The following is a 25,434-nucleotide window of genomic DNA, read 5'->3' as shown; positions in this document are numbered from 1 at the left end:
CATACAAATTTAATTTAAGGTAAAACCTATTGACATTGTTGCTGTCATTATTGTTTTTATAACAACGAACTATACGTCAAAACGCACCCACGACCACCTAGCTAAAATGAAATCCCGGGTCTGCATGCCCCCGTCCCCCCCCCCCCCAGAAAGTGGCCTACACATACATATTTTCGTCAAGCTACGCCCCTGATTGTTACTAATTTTAAAATATTGTACACGATTTGCAACGTTTTTTTACAATATATACAGTAGAGGGTAAAAATAAACCTCAACATTTAAAAAAAAAACACAAAATAACATTAATTTATATGATAACTTAGGATGCGCTTCTCTGAAATGCCTGACAAATTTATCATAATCGATTACAAAAGGCCTCGAATGAAGCACACCCAAGATCCGGCGAAATATATGGACTACGTCGCAGTACTTTTTATATTTATGCAAAGTGCAAATAAAAGTATGCGTTACAGATAGATAATCATTAACATGTCATCTAGCTTCTGAAACGTTTGCGTCGATCAATGCCTTGCAAATTTGTTCTTTAGAAAATGTAATCAAGTGTCATACTTTTCGGATGGCCACGAAGTAGTCGGACAAAAAGTAGTCTAAAAGTAAAACACAGGCGGCAGTTACGTTGACAGGACCCACTCTATTTGCCACTTTCCCCTATAAAAATAATCAAATTTAAAATAATATATACATATTTTTTTTCAAGTTCAAAAGGATTGGAACATTCTAGTCTAAAATTAGTCCAAATAATTGTACGTTGACAGATTTTTTTAGATTTTTGATATGGCAAATCGTTTAGTATCAAAAGTGGGTAGTTGTTCCGATCAGGATTCCGGGTTAAAGCATATAGCGTCTATAAAATATCATAAAAACAAGAAATATTACCAGATAATGTTATTTTATATTAGTTCCGTACACAAAAATTAAATATCCAACTTATAATAATGAGTTTGACGGCTTTTCTTCATTTCATTCTGTCAAAACATAACGATATATACATAAAGGGCACCTGCAAGGTTTCAGGGCACAGTTTTAAATCGCTCGGAACATTTCGGCCATTGGCCGAGTTTTTACGATTGTATAACGAGGTCTATCTCGAAGCTTTGTCGGAGGAGGCCGAGTTATTACGATTGTATCGAGTTGTTCCCCTTCGCATAATTGTTTTCTGTGTCAGTCAACTTTCGTTTTATTGGAAAGGTAAACAACTTGTTTTAATGCATTAAATGCTTGTTTAGTGCAAAATAACATTTCACTTACATTGTAAAATATGAATATAACTCTTTATGATCAATTTCAACCATGAAATACTTCACTTAAAACAATTTCAATATTTTTAAAACACCCCCATTTGTTTGCACATTCCCGTTTAGACGTTAGGGATTGGAAGAATCCCGTATAACATATCTAATATTTTAGATTTAGACTAGTCTAAAATATTAGACGTGTTACAACTCTAATACATTTCAAGCAACAAAATTAATCTGTACGTGAAGGATTTGCCATATAAAAAAACGCCACATACAAAAATAACAACTAATTGGACTAGGACATAATGAATATCAGAAATCGCTGAAATTTAGTGATTTTTGTTTCAAAATACACTGAGAAACAGGTTTAATACCGAAATATATGTGTAATACCGAAATATTGGATATTCCCCAACCTGCGGTATCGTATGCGGCAGAATGTCATTCAATTCTTAGACTAACAGCTAACTTCAACAAGACTAAGAGATCTTGACTGCTTGAATGGCTTAAATGCGGTCACACAGTTGATTTATCAACCATGGATTAACAACTTCCCCCTATGTGTTTATAGATTATTTTTAACACTTGCGCAAAGCAAGATCATATCCCTGAGTGACAGCGGTGTACCTGCCCATACATACGCCTATACACCTGTGTGTATAAATGAAAATAAAGACTGGAAAAAATAAAAAAGTTTTTAATGGGAAAAATGTACTAAAGATCGAACCCTTACCCGGATGAGTGGTAGACTATACACAACTGACGAACACATAAATATTTTTTAAGGTATATGTAATAAAAAGTTATTCACTTTTTGATATTTAATTTCTTTTACTTACAGTATATGAAAAGTTAATGCATTGTCAGTGATTTTTTTTTTGGTGCAATTTACTGCCTTCTTAAGGCTGTTTCCCCTTGCGAAAAACTCCATTTTTCCCCCCAAAAAATTCCAAATTTGATAAATGCGGATTACGTTTATGAATAAAAAAGCAATGAATTGCTTGAAATATAAACAAAATCTTGACAAGACTTACACTTTCACAGCATAATGTAAGCATTAAAAGGTGAAAACATGTATATTTGCCATTATATTTTCTGTTTTGGTCTGATTTTGTATTTTTCCCAAAGTTGACCATTTTACCCAATTTGCAAGGCACAGGCGGTAAAAATAATCCCCCCCCAAAATCACTGATTGTTGTCCGCCTTGGCACATTTTCGCTGTTTCTTTACAATATCTGATTTATGTTTGTAAACAAGTTGGTTGAATGGTAAGTTTAATTTCATCTCCACCCTATCCTGATGTTTTTCGTGAATCGTTCATGCCAAGAAATCTCTGTTAACAGAGCTCAAGGATACAAGTTTCCTACTAGGTTTGTATTTGATTTCCCCCATAATAATAATTAACTATCCAAACCAGAATGCACTATACATACAACAGATACACTACATGTATTTTAAAATAATTGAATGAAAGGTCGTCTCTACATTGAAGTAATGTAAATGCAATTAAGTTCCACTTATATATAGGCCTAAACATGATTATAAAGAGGTCAAAGCGTAAAGGCTAGCATGTAAAGTTTTCTTTTTGTATGCTTGAAGAAAAATATAACAAAGTGGGTATTAATTCATTAAAAAATATTCATGTGCTATTTTATTTTAGATTCAATGGTGGGAAAGTGCGAGAGGCACACACAGACTGGTTCACCTCGCACACATGACTTAAATACTCCATCTCATCTGATGGGGTTTACTGTGCCCCATGTTTCTTGTTTGTTGGCCAGGACTCAAATGCAAAGCCCTATCTAAAGTTCCTGTTTTAGATGTTTTGAAAATCAATGAAAAACTTCAAGCTTCTGTATATCACGCAGACCAAACATTTAGTGCCGACAACTTTTGTGCAGTAATGAGAGGGGAGAAGAAAGACATCCAGTGTTGCATGGCCACACAATACAACATTCTTGTAAAAAAAAAACAGCGTCATCCTGACCGGAATCATTGACATGATATTGTTTTGTGCTTAACAACTCGGATGAAAGTCAATGAATTGTATTCAAATGGCAAGTTCAAATCTATATAATTATGTTCTACTTTATTATATTTGGATATTAAAGTTTCGGTCATTTTTTTTTTCTCTATCGTAGGTTATATTTTTTTCAGCATGTTACATTAAAAGGAAGTCAGGAAATTCAGAATTTATTTATGAGTTTACTACCAACAAATCTATAAAAAGCTATTTTCAAACAGGATTGACCTTGACAGGATGCACGGGCAAGGTTACGATGGTGCTAGTAATATGTCTGGTACGGTATAAACCGAGGGGTGCAGGAACATATCAGAGCTCTGTATCCAGACGCCATCTACACCCATCGTAAGGTCCAATGTCTGAATCGGGCCATTATACACAAATGCAAGGTCGGGTACATCTGATATATGATGAACTTAATGCAAACAGTGGGTTTTGCATTTAATTACACAGCAAAACGCCTGCTGAACTTCAAAGAGACATTGGAAGCTGACATCTTGAGACGTGCTTATATGGAGGAGAGAAAGCGGCTCCACTCCCTCTGTGAAATGCGGTGGGCAACTTGCGCAGACGCCCTTCACATAACTGTGTGCCTACAGGTAAACTTGGAAATGAAAACTAATTATATTTATGGTGTGTAACATTGGCATAAGCATTTAAAAGATTTGAGTCTCCTATAATTTGTCATCCATCTTTATCTGATTCTTTAGAAGAACTAAGCGTATCCCTCAGTTAAATGACTTCTTAATGTACTGTACATAATTTATTGAATTCAAGAACATTATTCAGTAGATCATTTTTTATGAAATTGGGAACAAATACAAACTTCAGAACTGTGGTGACATTGCTTGAGCAACTTGCTGACAACAGAGATACAAAGTCATCTGGTCATAAAACATCAGTTATGCAGTCCAGCTTTATTTTGTTGCTGGTAGCAGAACATGTCCTTTCTACTCTTGTTCCATTGTCGACTGCACTGCAGAGCAAAACCTGTGACCCAGTTAAAGCTGCTAACAACACTAGGGTTGTGATAAGGCTGCTACAGGGACACCATGTTTCAATAGGGGTAGCAGTGCTAACCCTTATCAGCCTACTCAGATTTTAACCAATTTCCAATACATTTGTTACACTTTACGGTTTGTGATTAAAAACACAAGGGCATTATTTTATAACGGTTTAAGTGCTTCTGACTATTTTCTAGTATAAGTATTAGTAATTAAAAGCTACATATTAGATGGGTATCGGCATGAAATATACAATTCCAAATCCTTAGTGAAATAATTACATACTCAGTCAGGTAACATTCAATATTTGTTCTTTGTAAATTAATTGTACATATATATGTCTAGGAATAAAAAAAGTCCTCAACCTTTTTTATAGGATGACAGAAGTGATGATAACGCCTGGGACACCCTGTACGACCATGCTACGAACAATACCGCCGACGTTGGTGTTGAGCTGTCCATGGCCAGGAATGTTGGGCGTCAGCAGAACCATGCCAATGCTTCAGCACATACCATTTCTGAGTTTTGGAAGGTCAACATGTACGTACTGTTCCTCAACCACTTGCTCACGGAGCTCAACGACAGGCTAATGCAGGGCAATGATAAATATAAGGTCCAATGGCTGATACCATCTAAGGTTAGAATCTATAATAAACTTTAATACATCTCGAACCTTAATTTCATTTGTTCAATGCAGTTTTTATTTGAAAGTTTTTTGTTATGTTCAACAAACATAACAACTTGATCGGTTTGTATTAGGGATGCAAACGAATGGCAAAACAGATATTCGAATATTCGGTAATTCTTTCGATCGAATATTCGAATATTCGATTAGCGAAATACATATTTTAGAAGATGTAGTAAACTACTATTATTATTCGCTAAAGTAATAGCCGGGGCATTTAAACCCAATTTTGTCGTATCCAGTACGCGCGGCGGACCCTGATTTCCCCAAATGAGCCTTTGAAATTCTCCATTTCCAGGAAGTAAAAAGCAATACATTATAAACAGACAAACAACAAAATCGAATAATTCAATTCCGCTGCCTTTTGTAAACAATGTGAAATTCGATGGATTCCTAGTAAAACAGTGTTTTGCGCCAATGGAAGGTCTTTCCGTAGGATGATCAGCCTCGTTCTGAGATTGACCTCTAAACTGACTAAATATAACTATGGAAAACTCAAACCAACTCGGGAACTAGTAAAATAGTAAAACGAAAACATAAGTGGATTGGACTTATTTATTGTACAACAATAGCGGAATTATTTTCAAAAATCCATTTCAAAGCACGAAAATTGTATTGAAAGATGAAAACAGTTTAAAGCACATATATGCAACAACATTATTGAGCACAATATTACATTATTGTGGCATTTATATCATCACCTCGTTTTGCACTATTTTGCACAGCATAATTTGCAGCACATTGGTGTTAAAGCCGATCCCTAGCCAGTTATTGTAAAAGTAGGGGGACTTTTTATAGTACCCGACGAAATGTCCCTAAATGACACATGTCGCGTGTCTAGTCATCACATTCACACCTCTGGGATTAGGGGCCAATCGTTGTAAAAACAAGATAAACGAGCTTTATAAACAACATCAGTGATGAAGGCAAAATGTGTTTTGTTCTCTTTATTGAATTTTTTTTTTTCGAATATTCGAATACCGATTTTGACATTCGAATACCAAACGTTTGATCGAATATTCGAATATTCGTTTGCATCCCTAGTTTGTATAGAACAGTTCAACAAACATAACAACTTGATCGGTTTGTATAGAACAGTTCAACAAACATAACAACTTGATCGGTTTGTATAGAACAGTTCAACAAACATAACAACTTGATCGGTTTGTATAGAACAGTTCAACAAACATAACAACTTGATCGGTTTGTATAGAACAGTTCAACAAACATAACAACTTGATCGGTTTGTATAGAACAGTTCAACAAACATAACAACTTGACCGGCTTGTATTGAACAGTTCAACACACAACAACTTGACCGGCTTGTATTGAACAGTTCAACACACAACAACTTGATCAGTTTGTATAGAACTGTTCAACAAACATAACAACTTGACCGGCTTGTATTGAGCAGTTCAACACACAACAACTTGATCGGTTTGTATAGAACTGTTCAACAAACATAACAACTTGACCGGCTTGTATTGAGAAGTTCAACACACAACAACTTGATCGGTTTGTATAGCAGTTCAACACACAACAACTTGATCGACTTGTATAGAACTGTTCAACAAACATAACAACTTGATCAGTTTGTAGAGAACAGTTTAGTAAACATCACAACTTGATCTGTTTGTATGGAACAGTTCAACAAACATAACAACTTTATCGGTTTGTATGGAACAGTTCAATAAACATAAATAAATGTTATTGAAATCACTAACATAATATATTGGAATGTCGGATGTTTGAGACATCTATATATAAACTAAATTGATGGTCCAATTTATTTGTCCACATGTCTTGAAATCTATAGAACAAGCTATGTCATCTTTTCAATTGTTTTATCACAGGTACAGAGAACAAATTTACACGTTGAACAGTGCAGGGAATTGTTCGTAAGGGTTTGATCAGACTTCTAAGGGAATGTGCAAGGTGGTGAACTTGGTGGACAGACTCAACATTTGCCGATGGCCGCCCAGTCGCTCCAGAGGAATTGTCTAATAGTCTCCATCTGGCTAGTCAAGAGTCATTCCGGATAATCAGAATGTGCATGATGCTTCTAATTGTGATGCCTGTGTCCACGGCGATGGTGGAGAGGTCATCCTCTACCCTGCGTCTAGTCAAAACTTATCTGAAGAGCACCATGAGAACTGAGCTTCTTGGCGGTCTCCGGTTAGTGAAAGTATATCAGGAGAAAGAAATCAAAGTGGAAGAAGATGTTGATACATTTGCAAATAGAAAGAGTCACAGGCTTGCATTGGTCTTTTAAGTGTAGAATGACAATGAAAAATATCTTCCACCATGTTAATAATCATGTATTTTCACTTTTTATGAATAGATGATTAATGTTTTTCACGTAATTATGTTACTTGTTTTCATTTTAAAATCTCTCAAAGTGGCTCTATATAAAAAATATAATCTGACACCCCCTCCTCCAACCTCCCTTAGAGCGAATACTTCAAAATATCTCAGGAACGCCCCTGCCCATAATATAAATTATCTGGTAGAATTTCCAAATACTTGCTGTCAAGTGTAGCACGGATCTTGGGTAATTCATTTCTTCTGATTGTTTCACTGATATTGCCTTGACTTACATGTACTAATGGAGTTCTTTGATCAATTATCTTTTCTATTACCAACTACATTTCTGAATTCTGATTTAATATCAGTTTTAATTAGAACATAACATTCAAGAAATACAAACAGATTAATTGTTAATAACACCGACATACAAGATTTTTATATGTCTGCGCCAATTATCAGCAAAGCTAGCAGAAATTAAGAGAGATCACTGATCAAAGATGATGCAGCTACAATTATATAAATAGTGGGGCTGCGGCACTTATGTAAGGATTGTGATAAATATATCTTCTTATTGTTTCACTGTCAGATATCTGGCAGTTTCCAATCCATTGCCTTTATGTCTATGGCTCACTGTACTCAATTGCTATTTATTGATTTAACAGACTGGCTAAATTGATATATTCATCCGATCTGGTGGAGATAAAACCCACGAGCTTTTGCTCCTCATGTGGCCGCTATTTCATCACTATTTCTTATCTTATATATTCATACCAAAGAGCTAGCTTTAATAGTAAGCTGGTTCTATAGCTTGAATATAAGTACCCAATGTATGTATACAACAGTGACCCAAAGAATCATAAAAGCTACATGAATATAACAAGACAGTTTTCTTCAAGTTCATGCTACAGATCCAAAACTGAATTATATTTATTTTTACCTACACACCTTTTCCACAATGTGGACATTATATGGTATCTGTATGTCAGTTTCAATATCTGTGAATGGAATACCAAGTGACCTGATTGGAATTATATATATTTACAAGAGTTGTTCATAAAGTTTGTGGACAGACTTCGTTTATATGTTTCAATATCAATTTAGTTATGTAATGTTGATCTAACTGTTTAAAGAGTCACCTTTTTCAGTTCATTCAAGACACAGATTATGTAGATATGACCAAATAGCATTTACATTAATGTTAGGGATGCAAACAAATGGCAAAATTGATATTTGAATATTCGGTGATTCTTTCGATCGAATATTCGATTACCGAAATACATATATTGGAAGATGTAGTAAACTATAATTTTTATTCGCTTAAGTAATAGCCGGGGAAATTTTACCCTAATTTGTCGTAGCCAGTACGCGCGGCGGACCCCGATTTTCCCCAAATGAGCCTTTGAAATTCGCAATTTTCAGGCACAAAAAACAATATATAATAAACAGATAAACAACAAAATCAAATAATTTCAATTCCGATGCCTTTATATGTGTAAACAAAATGAAACTAGATAGTCAAATAGCGTTTTGCGCCAACGGGGGGTCTTTCCATAGGACAAGCAGCCTCGTTCTGAGATTGACGTCTTAATTGACTAAATGTAACATTATACCAACTTGGGAACTAGTAAAATAATAAACGCAAACGTATCTGGATTTAACTCGTCCAGTGTTCAACAATAGAGGAAATATATCCTAAAACGCTACACTATACTTTTCATTTCAAAGCACGAACATTGTATCGAAACATGGAAAACAGTTTAAAGCACATATGTAACAACATTATTGTAGCACATTCATATCATCACGGCGATTTGAGCTATGTTGCACAGCTTAATTTGCAGCCAAGACAAAACATTGGTGTTAAAGCCGATTCCTAGTCAGTTATTGTTAAAGTAGTAGGACGTTTTACAGTACCCGACAATATGTCCCTAAATGCCATATGACACGTGTTTAGTGTATTGTCATCACATTCACACCTCTGGCATTAGGGGCCATCCGTTCTAAAAACAAAACAAACAAACTTTATAAACAACAACAGTGTTGTAGGCAAAAGGTTTTTAATTCTCTTTATTTAGAGTTATTATATATTATTACTCTTTTTTTCGAATATTCGAATACCGATTTAGACATTCGAATACCAAACGAATATTCGTTTGCATCCCTAGTAAATGTTGATAAGGAAACCAACAGTTTGGAACATTTAAAAAAAAAAAATGATTTGCAAACTCAGTTTGCATGATACAAACTTCATATGAAACGTAACTCAACATTAAATTGATATCTAATAACCTGAATACCTCTTGAAACGATCTACAAATTTGAATGTGATCAAACATGTAATAGGAACTTTATGGGATATTTAAATTCAGGGGTGAAATAGCAACGCCGAAAACCTTGATAATGATATTAAACACTGAGCAAAAATCCTTGCCATGAAATGTGTTTTACATTTGATAGGAATGTGCATATGTTAGGCCAAATAAGGAATGAATTTATCGAAACGAAAGGGTTCCAACATTGAAACTGTTTCTAAATGCGCTTTAGAGGATTTTCATGAGTACTCCGCGACCACAAATTACCTAACAAAATATTGATAATTATAGTTTCTTAATATAAAATGATGGAATAAATCACATAGTAAGATACAGCATTGTAAGGATATGAGTATGTCTGGATAATGACAGTCTCACTTTCACACTTTTTATGAACAGTCCTGGTATATAAGGGTCTTTTATTTCAGATTTGTTTCTTCTCGGATCTGTTCCATGAAGTGCTTTGATTACAAAGTGCTTAAGACTATAAGCAGCAGGTTACAAGTTAGCTCTAGAAGACTAGTGCCAGTCAGAAAGCGGTCATCCTCAGTTGAAGTTGGGACAGAGAGTGCTGTCTCAATGGAACTCTCAAATGTGGTCAAAAGGTGTGATTATAAGAATTTTTTTTTATGTCAATAGTGTGGTGAAAATAGTTTCTCTAAATAATGATCGTGTTTCATGCATTTTATGATGAATATAATGTTATGTCGATTGTTGAGTAGTTGTATCCTGATGATAAAGTTTTCAAATTATCATTGTAAAATTACAAATTAATAATTTGTTTATATTTCTGTATGTTTTATCACACAGGTTTCACCAGTTTGCCTCTCCAGGACTGGCGGAAAGCTGGGACAATGTGGGACTGCTAGTGGAGCCATCCCCGCCCCACACAGTCAACACCATCCTCCTCACTAACGACCTCACTCCCCCTGTCCTTGATGAGGCGCTGGCACTGAAGGCAGACATGGTCATCTCCTACCATCCTCCAATATTCACAGGTCTCAAGAGACTCTGCCAACGAGACTGGAAGGAGCGTACAGTGGTCCGATGCCTGGAGAATCGACTTGCTGTCTACTCCCCTCACACCAGCCTGGACTGTGTGGCTGGGGGAGTCAATGATTGGCTCCTTAGCTGTTTTGGTAGATCTCACTTTCTATGCCACTTTCTAACGTAAACACCACATTGAAATGAGCAGAATGATCTTTGCTCTTCTATATTTAAATAATGCATTAAGAGCAATGGCTACTTTTGATAGGAACTTTATTCATCCAACAGTGCAGTTTGAAGTATGTTTCAGACTGTTTCAATGTTCGAAATGAACAAGAGTCCAATAGGCTGAGACTTATTAAAAATGTTTCGGAATGCCTGATAATGCATCTAGTGTAGACACCTTACTCCTAGATAAAAAAATCACATTGTGTGTAAAAAATTTGTATCAGAAGGTTTTGCCGAATTGAAAACATAGAATTATTATTAAACCCATCAGCAAGTGTTCAAGTGAAATATTACTCGTTCAGACTGCATAAAAACATCGCAGCAGTAACATCCCTTTACACTTTTCAATGATTGAATAACATTTAAAGGCATTGACTATCATATCGCTGATTGTACTTAACTGTAGAGATTCTGACACCCTTTATGACAGTTATCCCTAATTATTGTAATTAAGCTAATTCCTGCATGTGGCATGTAATAAAACTTGACTGTCAGAGCACATGCCACAAGTGACAAAAATTAACACAGGTTTTTTTACATGTCATTGGACGGGAATAACCATGTTGCAATGCAAGCTCTTCTTTTGAAGGTATTTTGGCACCGGCACCCCAAATGGGCCTTGGGGAGAAAAAACTTTTTTGCCTTTGGTTTGACTAAGCAGTGCTTCTGACATCTCTTGTTGGGTAGTTATGATCATGCCTACTGGTAAATGTATTTCTTTCAGCAATGTGACATAACCTGATAAGGATTACATGCTTACAATTTATAAGTTGTTGTAGACTGCTTGAAGTTGTACTGTATTGGTATATTGTACATGTTGTAGACTGCTTGAAGTTGTACTGTATTGGTATATTTTACATGTTGTAGACTGCTTGAAGTTGTTCTGTATTGGTATATTGTACTGTATTGGTATATTGTACATGTTGTAGACTGCTTGAAGTTGTACTGTATTGGTATATTTTACATGTTGTAGACTGCTTGAAGTTGTACTGTATTAGTATATTGTACATGTTGTAGACTGCTTGAAGTTGTACTGTATTGGTATATTGTACATGTTGTAGACTGCTTGAAGTTGTACTGTATTGGTATATTGTACATGTTGTAGACTGCTTGAAGTTGTACTGTATTGGTATATTGCACATGTTGTAGACTGCTTGAAGTTGTACTGTATTGGTATATTGTACATGTTGTAGACTGCTTGAAGTTGTACTGTATTGGTATATTGTACATGTTGTAGACTGCTTGAAGTTGTACTGTATTAGTATATTGTACATGTTGTAGACTGCTTGAAGTTGTACTGTATTGGTATATTGCACATGTTGTAGACTGCTTGAAGTTGTTTTGTATTGGTATATTGTACATGTTGTAGACTGCTTGAAGTTGAACTGTATTGGTATATTGCACATGTTGTAGACTGCTTGAAGTTGTTTTGTATTAGTATATTGTACATGTTGTAGACTGCTTGAAGTTGTACTGTATTAGTATATTGTACATGTTGTAGACTGCTTGAAGTTGTACTGTATTAGTATATTGTACATGTTGTAGACTGCTTGAAGTTGTACTGTATTGGTATATTGCACATGTTGTAGACTGCTTGAAGTTGTTTTGTATTGGTATATTGTACTGTATTGGTATATTGCACATGTTGTAGACTGCTTGAAGTTGTACTGTATTGGTATATTGCACATGTTGTAGACTGCTTGAAGTTGTTCTGTATTGGTATATTGTACTGTATTGGTATATCGTACATGTTGTAGACTGCTTGAAGTTGTACTGTATTGGTATATCGTACATGTTGTAGACTGCTTGAAGTTGTTCTGTTTTGGTATATTGTACTGTATTGGTATATCGTACATGTTGTAGACTGCTTGAAGTTGTACTGTATTGGTATATCGTACATGTTGTAGACTGCTTGAAGTTGTTCTGTATTGGTATATTGTACTGTATTGGTATATTGTACATGTTGTAGACTGTGAGAGTGTTGAGCCTGTGGAGCAGTACACAGCGGCCGGGGGCGACATGAGCCATGTGGTCCGGGTGGATCTGCCGCGGGATTCCACCCTAGACCTGCGGGAACACTTTCACCAACATGGACGTCTGGTGGACATCATAGACAGGTCAGTATCAGCAAATTACAGACAGGTCGGTACCAGTTAATCATGGACAGGTTGGAAATTTAAGCATTGAGTCAAATAGTAAATTAGCAAGTGTGGCATTCATTTTTAGTTCGACTATTCGAAGAATAAGGATGCTATACTACTTACCCCAGTGTCTGCGTTTGGTTAAAGTTTTAGGGCAAGTTGGCATTTTGACTTATAACTCTGATACCCTTCATTCAATTCACTAAATATTGCACACAATTGTCTGGACCATAACACAGTGAGGTAGAATAACTCCATATTATCCTAAATACAAATAATGGCCCCTGATTGACTTAGGTTTTAGGGCACATTGTGTCACGTGAAAGTTTTAGGGCAAGTTCGGATTTTTACTAATAACTTCTATACCGTTCATTAAATTGACTTACGGTAATACTTCACACAATTATTAGTGACCATTTTACAATTAGGTTACATAACTCTTTACTTCATTCTTAATACAAAATATGGCCCCTGATTGACTCAAAAAGTTTGATTAAATTTTTAGGCAACTTTGGGTTTTAACTCAGGTCTCAAATACTTTTCAAGTGTGACCTTCATACTTAACTCTGTAGCAATCACAGTCAAGTTACATAACTAAATATTATCCTAAAAACAAATTATGGCCCTTGATTGACTTTTTTTTACTTTTATTTATTGTTTTTGACAGGCACATTTTTTGTATTTTTAACCAGGTTTTCACAAAGTGAATATTACATGCTGATTATTAACCTGGTGTGTTTGAGCATTGCCACTTAACATTGTTTCTTTGATCAAATATGTCATCAATTATATTTGAGCTGCACTAATATTAAATGTATAGATAACAAGTGAAACATAGTAATAATTTATTGGACTTAAATTACTGATCAAGCGATAGTTGACATGGTTATCTGCGCTATCTGGCATATTGCCCCATTGTAGTAAGTGTCATTAACTATATGATATATAGCACAAAATGCCGTGTGGTGATTTTGCAGATGATTAAGGATCTCAGTTTTGATTATATGTTGTTTTTTTCTGTAAAAAAAAGAAAATCCAGGAAATTACCTACCGTGAACCCTCAAAATTGTCCTTTTTCGGAAAACCACAAAAGTTCAAGCCCACGCTCTAAAATGATTTCACGGTAATTTGTATTTAGTATTATATGGTGTATGATGATCCAGGATGAGGTGGTGTTGCTAGCCAGGATAAGGATGGTGTAGCTGTATGAGGTTATCATTAGGTGGTGTAACTGTATGAGGTCGTGATTAGGTGGTGTAACTGTATGAGGTCGTGATTTGGTGGTGTAACTGTATGAGGTCGTGATTAGGTGGTGTAACTGTATGAGGTTATCATTAGGTGGTGTAGCTGTATGAGGTTATCATTAGGTGGTGTAGCTGTATGAGGTCGTGATTTGGTGGTGTAACTGTTTGAGGTCGTGATAAGGTGGTGTAACTGTATGAGGTTATCATTAGGTGGTGTAACTGTATGAGGTCGTGATTAGGTGGTGTAACTGTATGAGGTCGTGATTTGGTGGTGTAACTGTATGAGGTCGTGATTTGGTGGTGTAACTGTTTGAGGTCATGATAAGGTGGTGTAACTGTATGAGGTTATCATTAGGTGGTGTAACTGTATGAGGTTATCATTAGGTGGTGTAGCTGTATGAGGTCGTGATTTGGTGGTGTAACTGTTTGAGGTTATCATTAGGTGGTGTAGCTGTATGAGGTCGTGATTTGGTGGTGTAACTGTATGAGGTTATCATTAGGTGGTGTAGCTGTTTGAGGTCGTGATTAGGTGGTGTAACTGTATGAGGTTATCATTAGGTGGTGTAACTGTATGAGGTTATCATTAGGTGGTGTAGCTGTATGAGGTCGTGATTAGGTGGTGTAGCTGTATGAGGTTATCATTAGGTGGTGTAACTGTATGAGGTCGTGATTAGGTGGTGTAACTGTATGAGGTCGTGATTTGGTGGTGTAACTGTTTGAGGTCGTGATTAGGTGGTGTAACTGTATGAGGTTATCATTAGGTGGTGTAGCTGTATGAGGTTATCATTAGGTGGTGTAGCTGTATGAGGTCGTGATTTGGTGGTGTAACTGTTTGAGGTCGTGATAAAATGGTGTAACTGTATGAGGTCGTGATTAGGTGGTGTAACTGTATGAAGACATGATTAGGTGGTGTAACTGTATGAGGTCGTGATTAGGTGGTGTAACTGTATGAGGTCGTGATTAGGTGGTGTAACTGTATGAGGTCGTGATTAGGTGGTGTAACTGTATGAGGCCATGATTAGGTGGTGTAACTGTATGAGGTCGTGATTAGGTGGTGTAACTGTATGAGGTCATGACTAGGTGGTATAACTGTATGAGGTTATCATTAGGTGGTGTAACTGTATGAGGTCGTGACTAGGTGGTGTAGCTGTATGAGGTCATGATAAGGTGGTGTAACTGTATGAGGTCGTGATTAGGTGGTGTAACTGTATGAGGTCGTGATTTGGTGGTGTAACTGTTTGAGGTCGTGATTAGGTGGTGTAACTGTATGAGGTTATCATTAGGTGGTGTAGCTGTATGAGGTTATCATTAGGTGGTGTAGCTGTATGAGGTCGTGATTTGGTTGTGTAACTGTTTGAGGTCGTGATAAAATGGTGTAACTGTATGAGGTCGTGATTAGGTGGTGTAACTGTATGAAGACATGATTAGGTGGTGTAACTGTATGAGGTCGTGATTAGGTGGTGTAACTGTATGAGGTCGTGATTAGGTGGTGTAGCTGTATGAGGTCGTGATTAGGTGGTGTAACTGTATGAGGCCATGATTAGGTGGTGTAACTGTATGAGGTCGTGATTAGGTGGTGTAACTGTATGAGGTCATGACTAGGTGGTATAACTGTATGAGGTTATCATTAGGTGGTGTAACTGTATGAGGTCGTGACTAGGTGGTATAGCTGTATGAGGTCATGATAAGGTGGTGTAACTGTATGAGGTCGTGATTAGGTGGTGTAACTGTATGAGGTCGTGATTAGGTGGTGTAACTGTTTGAGGTTATCATTAGGTGGTGTAGCTGTATGAGGTCGTGATTTGGTGGTGTAACTGTATGAAGTTATCATTAGGTGGTGTAGCTGTTTGAGGTCGTGATTAGGTGGTGTAACTGTATGAGGTTATCATTAGGTGGTGTAACTGTATGAGGTTATCATTAGGTGGTGTAGCTGTATGAGGTCGTGATTAGGTGGTGTAGCTGTATGAGGTTATCATTAGGTGGTGTAACTGTATGAGGTCGTGATTAGGTGGTGTAACTGTATGAGGTCGTGATTTGGTGGTGTAACTGTTTGAGGTCGTGATTAGGTGGTGTAACTGTATGAGGTTATCATTAGGTGGTGTAGCTGTATGAGGTTATCATTAGGTGGTGTAGCTGTATGAGGTCGTGATTTGGTGGTGTAACTGTTTGAGGTCGTGATAAGGTGGTGTAACTGTATGAGGTCGTGATTAGGTGGTATAGCTGTATGAGGTCGTGATTAGGTGGTGTAACTGTATGAGGTCGTGATTAGGTGGTGTAGCTGTATGAGGTCGTGATTAGGTGGTGTAACTGTATGAAGACATGATTAGGTGGTGTAACTGTATGAGGTCGTGATTAGGTGGTGTAACTGTATGAGGTCGTGATTAGGTGGTGTAGCTGTATGAGGTCGTGATTAGGTGGTGTAACTGTATGAGGCCATGATTAGGTGGTGTAACTGTATGAGGTCGTGATTAGGTGGTGTAACTGTATGAGGTCATGACTAGGTGGTATAACTGTATGAGGTTATCATTAGGTGGTGTAACTGTATGAGGTCGTGACTAGGTGGTATAGCTGTATGAGGTCATGATAAGGTGGTGTAACTGTATGAGGTCGTGATTAGGTGGTGTAACTGTATGAGGTCGTGATTAGGTGGTGTAACTGTATGAGGTTATCATTAGGTGGTGTAACTGTATGAGGTCGTGACTAGGTGGTATAGCTGTATGAGGTCATGATAAGGTGGTGTAACTGTATGAGGTCGTGATTAGGTGGTGTATTTGTATGAGGTCGTGATTAGGTGGTGTAACTGTATGAGGTCGTGATTAGGTGGTGTAAGTGTATGAGGTCGTGATTAGGTGGTGTAAGTGTATGAGGTCGTGATTAGGTGGTGTAACTGTATGAGATCGTGATTAGGTGGTGTAACTGTATGAGGCCATGATTAGGTTGTGTAACTGTATGAGGTCGTGATTAGTTGGTGGATCTGTATGAGGTCATGATTAGGTGGTGTAACTGTATGAGGCGATGATTAGGTGGTGTAACTGTATGAGGCCATGATTAGGTGGTGTAACTGTATGAGGTCGTGATTAGGTGGTGTAACTGTATGAGGCCATGATTAGGTGGTGTAACTGTATGAGGTCGTGATTAGGTGGTGTAACTGTATGAGGTCGTGATTAGGTGGTGTAACTGTATGAGGCCATGATTAGGTGGTGTAACTGTATGAGGTCGTGATTAGGTGGTGTAACTGTATGAGGTCGTGATTAGGTGGTGTATCTGTATGAGGTCGTGATTAGGTGGTGTAACTGTATGAGGCCATGATTAGGTGGTGTAACTGTATGAGGTCGTGATTAGGTGGTGTAATTGTATGAGGTCGTGATAAGGTGGTGTAACTGTATGAGGTCGTGATTAGGTGGTGTAACTGTATGAGGTCATGATTAGGTGGTGTAAATGTATGAGGTCGTGATAAGGTGGTGAACCTGAATGAGGCCAGGATTCGGTGGTGAAACTGAATGAGGACATGATTAGGTGGTGTAGCTGTATGAGGTCCTGATAAGGTGGTGTAACTGTATGAGGGTGTGATTAGGTGGTGTAACTGTATAAGGCCATGATTAGGTGGTGTAGCTGTAAGAGGTCATGACTAGGTGGTGTAGCTGTATAATGTCATGATAAGGTGGTGTAACTGTATGAGGTTATCATTAGGTGGTGTAACTGTATGAGGCCATGACTAGGTGGTGTAGCTGTATGAGGCCATGATAAGGTGGTGTAACTGTATGAGGTTATCATTAGGTGGTGTAACTGTATGAGGGTGTGATTAGGTGGTGTAACTGTATGAGGCCATGATAAGGTGGTGTAACTGTATGAGGTAATCAATAGGTGGTGTAAGTGTATGAGGTCGTGATAAGGTGGTGTAACTGTATGAGGTCGTGATTAGGTGGTGTAACTGTATGAGGCCATGATTAGGTGGTGTAACTGTATGAGGTCGTGATAAGGTGGTGTAACTGTATGAGATCGTGATTAGGTGGTGTAACTGTATGAGGTCGTGATTAGGTGGTGTAAGTGTATGAGGTCGTGATTAGGTGGTGTAACTGTATGAGGTCGTGATTAGGTGGTGTAACTGTATGAGGCCATGATTAGGTGGTGTAACTGTATGAGGTCGTGATTAGTTGGTGGATCTGTATGAGGTCATGATTAGGTGGTGTAACTGTATGAGGCGATGATTAGGTGGTGTAACTGTATGATGCCATGATTAGGTGGTGTAACTGTATGAGGTCGTGATTAGGTGGTGTAACTGTATGAGGCCATGATTAGGTGGTGTAACTGTATGAGGTCGTGATTAGGTGGTGTAACTGTATGAGGTCGTGATTAGGTGGTGTAACTGTATGAGGCCATGATTAGGTGGTGTAACTGTATGAGGTCGTGATTAGGTGGTGTAACTGTATGAGGTCGTGATTAGGTGGTGTATCTGTATGAGGTCGTGATTAGGTGGTGTAACTGTATGAGGTCGTGATTAGGTGGTGTAACTGTATGAGGTCGTGATTAGGTGGTGTAACTGTATGAGGTCGTGATAAGGTGGTGTAACTGTATGAGGTCGTGATTAGGTGGTGTAACTGTATGAGGTCATGATTAGGTGGTGTAACTGTATGAGGTCGTGATAAGGTGGTGAACCTGAATGAGGCCAGGATTCGGTGCTGAAACTGAATGAGGACATGATTAGGTGGTGTAGCTGTATGAGGTCCTGATAAGGTGGTGTAACTGTATGAGGGTGTGATTAGGTGGTGTAACTGTATAAGGCCATGATTAGGTGGTGTAGCTGTATGAGGTCATGATAAGGTGGTGTAACTGTATGAGGTTATCATTAGGTGGTGTAACTGTATGAGGCCATGACTAGGTGGTGTAGCTGTATGAGGCCATGATAAGGTGGTGTAACTGTATGAGGTTATCATTAGGTGGTGTAACTGTATGAGGGTGTGATAAGGTGGTGTAACTGTATGAGGCCATGATAAGGTGGTGTAATTGTATGAGGTAATCAATAGGTGGTGTAAGTGTATGAGGTCGTGATTAGGTGGTGTAACTGTATGAGGTCGTGATTAGGTGGTGTAACTGTATGAGGCCATGATTAGGTGGTGTAACTGTATAAGGTCGTGATTAGGTGGTGTAACTGTATGAGGTCGTGATTAGGTGGTGTAACTGTATGAGGCCATGATAAGGTGGTGTAAGTGTATGAGGTCGTGATTAGGTGGTGTAACTGTATGAGGTCGTGATAAGGTGGTGTAACTGAATGGGGTCGTGATTAGGTGGTGTAACTGTATGAGGTCATGATTAGGTGGTGTAACTGTATGAGGTCGTGATAAGGTGGTGAACCTGAATGAGGCCAGGATTCGGTGGTGAAACTGAATGAGGACATGATTAGGTGGTGTAGCTGTATGAGGTCAAGGTTAGGTGGTGTAACTGTATGAGGGTGTGATTAGGTGGTGTAACTGTATAAGGCCATGATTAGGTGGTGTAGCTGTAAGAGGTCAGGACTAGGTGGTTTAGCTGTATGAGGTCATGATTAGGTGGTGTAACTGTATGAGGCCATGATTAGGTGGTGTAACTGTATGAGGTCGTGATTAGGTGGTGTAACTGTATGAGGTCGTGATTAGGTGGTGTAACTGTATGAGGCCATGATTAGGTGGTGTAACTGTATGAGGTCGTGATTAGGTGGTGTAACTGTATGAGGTCGTGATAAGGTGGTGTAACTGTATGAGGTCGTGATTAGGTGGTGTAACTGTATGAGGTCATGATTAGGTGGTGTAACTGTATGAGGTCGTGATAAGGTGGTGAACTTGAATGAGGCCAGGATTCGGTGGTGAAACTGAATGAGGACATGATTAGGTGGTGTAGCTGTATGAGGGCCTGATTAGGTGGTGTAACTGTATGAGGGTGTGATAAGGTGGTGTAACTGTATAAGGCCATGATTAGGTGGTGTAGCTGTAAGAGGTCATGACTAGGTGGTGTAGCTGTATGAGGTCATGATAAGGTGGTGTAACTGTATGAGGTTATCATTAGGTGGTGTAACTGTATGAGGCCATGATTAGGTGGTGTAACTGTATGAGGTCATGGCTAGGTGGTGTAGCTGTATGAGGCCATGATAAGGTGGTGTAACTGTATGAGGTTATCATTAGGTGGTGTAACTGTATGAGGGTGTGATTAGGTGGTGTAACTGTATGAGGCCATGATAAGGTGGTGTAACTGTATGAGGTAATCATTAGGTGGTGTAAGTGTATGAGGTCGTGATTAGGTGGTGTAGCTGTATGAGGTCATGATTAGGTGGTGTAACTGTATGAGGCCATGATTAGGTGGTGTAACTGTATGAGGTCGTGATTAGTTGGTGGATCTGTATGAGGTCATGATTAGGTGGTGTAACTGTATGAGGCGATGATTAGGTGGTGTAACTGTATGAGGCCATGATTAGGTGGTGTAACTGTATGAGGTCGTGATTAGGTGGTGTAACTGTATGAAGCCATGATTAGGTGGTGTAACTGTATGAGGTCGTGATTAGGTGGTGTAACTGTATGAGGTCGTGATTAGGTGGTGTAACTGTATGAGGCCATGATTAGGTGGTGTAACTGTATGAGGTCGTGATTAGGTGGTGTAACTGTATGAGGTCGTGATTAGGTGGTGTAACTGTATGAGGTCGTGATTAGGTGGTGTAACTGTATGAGGCCGTGATTAGGTGGTGTAACTGTATGAGGTCGTGATTAGGTGGTGTAACTGTATGAGGTCGTGATAAGGTGGTGTAACTGTATGAGGTCGTGATTAGGTGGTGTAACTGTATGAGGTCATGATTAGGTGGTGTAACTGTATGAGGTCGTGATAAGGTGGTGAACCTGAATGAGGCCAGGATTCGGTGCTGAAACTGAATGAGGACATGATTAGGTGGTGTAGCTGTATGAGGTCCTGATAAGGTGGTGTATCTGTATGAGGGTGTGATTAGGTGGTGTAACTGTATAAGGCCATGATTAGGTGGTGTAGCTGTATGAGGTCATGATAAGGTGGTGTAACTGTATGAGGTTATCATTAGGTGGTGTAACTGTATGAGGCCATGACTAGGTGGTGTAGCTGTATGAGGCCATGATAAGGTGGTGTAACTGTATGAAGTTATCATTAGGTGGTGTAACTGTATGAGGGTGTGATAAGGTGGTGTAATTGTATGAGGCCATGATAAGGTGGTGTAATTGTATGAGGTAATCAATAGGTGGTGTAAGTGTATGAGGTCGTGATTAGGTGGTGTAACTGTATGAGGTCGTGATTAGGTGGTGTAACTGTATGAGGCCATGATTAGGTGGTGTAACTGTATAAGGTTGTGATTAGGTGGTGTAACTGTATGAGGTCGTGATTAGGTGGTGTAACTGTATGAGGCCATGATAAGGTGGTGTAAGTGTATGAGGTCGTGATTAGGTGGTGTAACTGTATGAGGTCGTGATAAGGTGGTGTAACTGAATGGGGTCGTGATTAGGTGGTGTAACTGTATGAGGTCATGATTAGGTGGTGTAACTGTATGAGGTCTTGATAAGGTGGTGAACCTGAATGAGGCCAGGATTCGGTGGTGAAACTGAATGAGGACATGATTAGGTGGTGTAGCTGTATGAGGTCAAGATTAGGTGGTGTAACTGTATGAGGGTGTGATTAGGTGGTGTAACTGTATAAGGCCATGATTAGGTGGTGTAGCTGTAAGAGGTCAGGACTAGGTGGTATAGCTGTATGAGGTCATGATTAGGTGGTGTAACTGTATGAGGCCATGATTAGGTGGTGTAACTGTATGAGGTCGTGATTAGGTGGTGTAACTGTATGAGGTCGTGATTAGGTGGTGTAACTGTATGAGGCCATGATTAGGTGGTGTAACTGTATGAGGTCGTGATTAGGTGGTGTAACTGTATGAGGTCGTGATAAGGTGGTGTAACTGTATGAGGTCGTGATTAGGTGGTGTAACTGTATGAGGTCATGATTAGGTGGTGTAACTGTATGAGGTCGTGATAAGGTGGTGAACTTGAATGAGGCCAGGATTCGGTGGTGAAACTGAATGAGGACATGATTAGGTGGTGTAGCTGTATGAGGGCCTGATTAGGTGGTGTAACTGTATGAGGGTGTGATAAGGTGGTGTAACTGTATAAGGCCATGATTAGGTGGTGTAGCTGTAAGAGGTCATGACTAGGTGGTGTAGCTGTATGAGGTCATGATAAGGTGGTGTAACTGTATGAGGTTATCATTAGGTGGTGTAACTGTATGAGGCCATGATTAGGTGGTGTAACTGTATGAGGTCATGACTAGGTGGTGTAGCTGTATGAGGCCATGATAAGGTGGTGTAACTGTATGAGGTTATCATTAGGTGGTGTAACTGTATGAGGGTGTGATTAGGTGGTGTAACTGTATGAGGCCATGATAAGGTGGTGTAACTGTATGAGGTAATCATTAGGTGGTGTAAGTGTATGAGGTCGTGATTAGGTGGTGTAGCTGTATGAGGTCATGATTAGGTGGTGTAACTGTATGAGGTAGTGATTAGGTGGTGAACCTGAATGAGGCCAGGATTCGGTGGTGAAACTGAATGGGGTTATCATTAGGTGGTGTAACTGTATGAGGGTGTGATTAGGTGGTGTAACTGTATGAGGTCGTGATTAGGTGGTGTAACTTTATGAGGTCGTGATTAGGTGGTGTAACTGTATGAAGACATGATTAGGTTGTGTAATTGTATGAGGACATGATTAGGTGGTGTAACTGTATGAGGTCATGATTAGGTGGTGTAACTGTATGAGGTCGTGATTAGGTGGTGTAACTGTATGAGGTCGTGATTAGGGGGTGTTACTGTATGAGGTCGTGATTAGGTGGTGTTACAGTATGAGGTCATGATTAGGTGGTGTAACTGTATGAGGTTGTGATTAGGTGGTGAACTTGAATGAGGCCAGGATTCGGTGGTGAAACTGAATGAGGACATGATTAGGTGATGTAACTGTATGAGGCCAGGATGAGATGGAATAGCTGTATGAGGCAGAGGCAAGCCTCAAGTGTTGATTCATAGAGAATTAAATCTGATGAGTGTAAAACATTTTGGTTTTAACGTCATAATTTACCGGTACATGTATGTTATTTATTGATATAAGATCAGATTGCATGACGTCATTTTTGTAGAAGCTAAAATCATGTAAATCCCACCCTTGCCAAGGGTAGCCCAGAATTAAAGCAGTTCCTTTTCTTATTATCAATTACTTATTAATATTAATTATTATTAATTATCAGAGAGGATGAGAGGACTTGGGTGACCCTTCACTGTGCTGCACGAAGCCTTCCGGGACTAATCAGCTGTCTGCAGTCTCTCAAAGCAGATATCTCAAACCTCCAAATTACAGAACTGGCCAAGGTACTGTCCACTACTTGCTGCATTTGTTAAGTATGTGCTTTATTAAATCAATGATCAGAATAATTTGGCCATAGGGTCAATGCCTTCCATAATAGGGTTTTGTATTGAAAGGGTTGATAGATTTTACATTGAAAGTACATATATAATAACAACAACATTGAAGGCTTTCCGAACATGTTTTAATGTGGCAGGTGCCAAGGGTTGGTTATGGTATGGGTCGGAGAGGTCGGCTATCCCAGAGCGTCAGTGTGGAAGCTGCTGTGAATCTTGTGAAGAGCCACCTGGGTCTCAACCATGTCCGCCTTGCCCGTGCTCCAGGTAAAATACACACAATTAGATCAAATATATGTTTATGTCAATACTAAAAGTATAAACAAGACTGATTTTTAAGTGATAAAAAGTTAGAGTTCGGGTTTTCTATTATGCCTAGAACTGTTTTTCTACGCTCTAATATACCTGGTATAGGCTTGTGTGAATTTCAATTGATGAACAGTTACATCAGTCACTGCATGTAAATGAAGCGATGGATGCTCCCCAAAAGCTCATTTTTAATAAATAGGAAGAAAGTGTAATACTATGCGCTGGTAGATGGTGAGTGGCTGTAGAATCACATGTTGGAAAAAATCATAACATACAAAGATATGGACGGGTTTGAGAATTAAATTTTAAAGGAAATTTAAAGCAATGAAATAGAAATGCATTTATTGAAATTTACAGATATCAGTAGAAGGGAAACTTTGCACCATTGTGTGGATATGGATCTTAAAACTTTTTATAATGTCATTGCCATCCATCGTATATGTACCAAGATTCATTTAAATCCCTTTGAAACATTCCAATATATGGTCTGAACACGCACTCATTATTGAAAAAATATTAGGTTAAGGGAAGAGAGCTAAATAAATATTCTTGGTATGATTATAATTCTTGGGTACTGCACTTTCTCTTATTGCCATCTATCTATATTTCAAGTTTCATTTTAATCCTTTTAGAACCTTTGAAGACATGGCACCGACAAGCACCCATTATTAAAAAAGATCAGGTTAAGGAGAGATAACTCAAACAAGTGGGGCAGGATTATGGTTCTTGTACTCTGCACTTCCTCTCATTGCCCTCTATCTATATTTCAAGTTTCATTTCAATCCACTTTCCAAGATATAGCCTGGACAAGCACTGATTATGTAAAAATGGTTAAGGGGATATAACTTAATAAAAATGTATGATAGGATTGTGGTTCTTGTGCACTGCACTTCTTCTCATTGTCATCTATCTATAATATATACCAAGTTTTATTTCAATCCCATGAGAAGTTTTGAGTTATTCTATATACAAGGGTGAAAGCGACAGTCAAAGTGGTGACTGTATGCTTCTCCCTTCATGGAGCATAATAAAAACAAATGTACGGTTACAATTGTGGCTCTTAAGTGAGAAAGATAGGCCTAACATTTATTTACCTTATATCTTGCACATCTGTGCATTTATCATACAGTACATAACTAGATTGACTTTCTGTTTGTCAGGTGCAGGTGAGGTGTTGAGTGTGGCAGTGTGCGCTGGGTCGGGGGCGGGTGTCCTGCGGGGTGTGTCAGCTGACATGTATGTGACTGGGGAGATGTCGCACCATGATGTCCTCCACGCTGTCCACAACGGCACTTCCGTTATCCTCTGTGACCACAGCAACACTGAGCGCGGATATTTTAGCCTCCTCAAAACCAGGCTTCATGATCTCCTCAATTCAAAGACAAAAATCCTCTTGTCTGAGGTTGACTCAGACCCATTAAAAATTGTTTGATATATATATATATTATATATAAATATATACTTTTGAAACAGAAATAAGATATAAAAAACAACAATTA

At 38.5% G+C, this 25,434-nt stretch overlaps 1 protein-coding gene across 5 annotated transcripts; it reads left to right on the top strand.

The window, feature by feature from the left end:
- Positions 1-372: 372 nt before the first annotated feature.
- LOC128231410 (NIF3-like protein 1) lies at positions 373-25,434 on the top strand. 5 transcript variants are annotated; one of them, XM_052944201.1, is made up of 9 exons: positions 3,485-3,881; positions 4,663-4,826; positions 6,825-7,146; positions 10,019-10,195; positions 10,401-10,729; positions 12,775-12,922; positions 23,455-23,575; positions 23,767-23,893; positions 25,096-25,434. In XM_052944201.1, the coding sequence occupies exons 3-9, from the start codon at positions 7,019-7,021 to the stop codon at positions 25,365-25,367; spliced, it is 1,302 nt and encodes a 433-aa protein (XP_052800161.1). In that variant the 5' UTR covers positions 3,485-3,881; positions 4,663-4,826; positions 6,825-7,018; the 3' UTR covers positions 25,368-25,434. The 5 variants fall into 5 exon arrangements, with proteins under 5 accessions (XP_052800162.1, XP_052800165.1, XP_052800164.1 ...); XM_052944200.1 differs by having other exon boundaries at positions 4,663-4,923; XM_052944202.1 differs by lacking the exons at positions 3,485-3,881; positions 4,663-4,826; positions 6,825-7,146 and adding an exon at positions 373-460.

Source organism: Mya arenaria, chromosome 4 (genome assembly GCF_026914265.1).
Source record: "Mya arenaria isolate MELC-2E11 chromosome 4, ASM2691426v1".
NCBI lineage: Eukaryota > Metazoa > Mollusca > Bivalvia > Myida > Myidae > Mya > Mya arenaria.
This window is presented reverse-complemented; position numbering and strand designations above follow the sequence as displayed.

What these genes read in the sequence shown, in the direction of transcription:
- LOC128231410 (XM_052944201.1), top strand. Translation starts at nt 7,019, where the DNA reads ATGTGCATGATGCTTCTAATTGTGATGCCTGTGTCCACGGCGATGGTG. An exon ending in CTCTCAAATGTGGTCAAAAG is followed by an intron (nt 10,196 to 10,400) that starts GTGTGATTATAA and finishes TTTATCACACAG; the next exon opens with GTTTCACCAGTTTGCCTCTC. An exon ending in TTGGCTCCTTAGCTGTTTTG is followed by an intron (nt 10,730 to 12,774) that starts GTAGATCTCACT and finishes TACATGTTGTAG; the next exon opens with ACTGTGAGAGTGTTGAGCCT.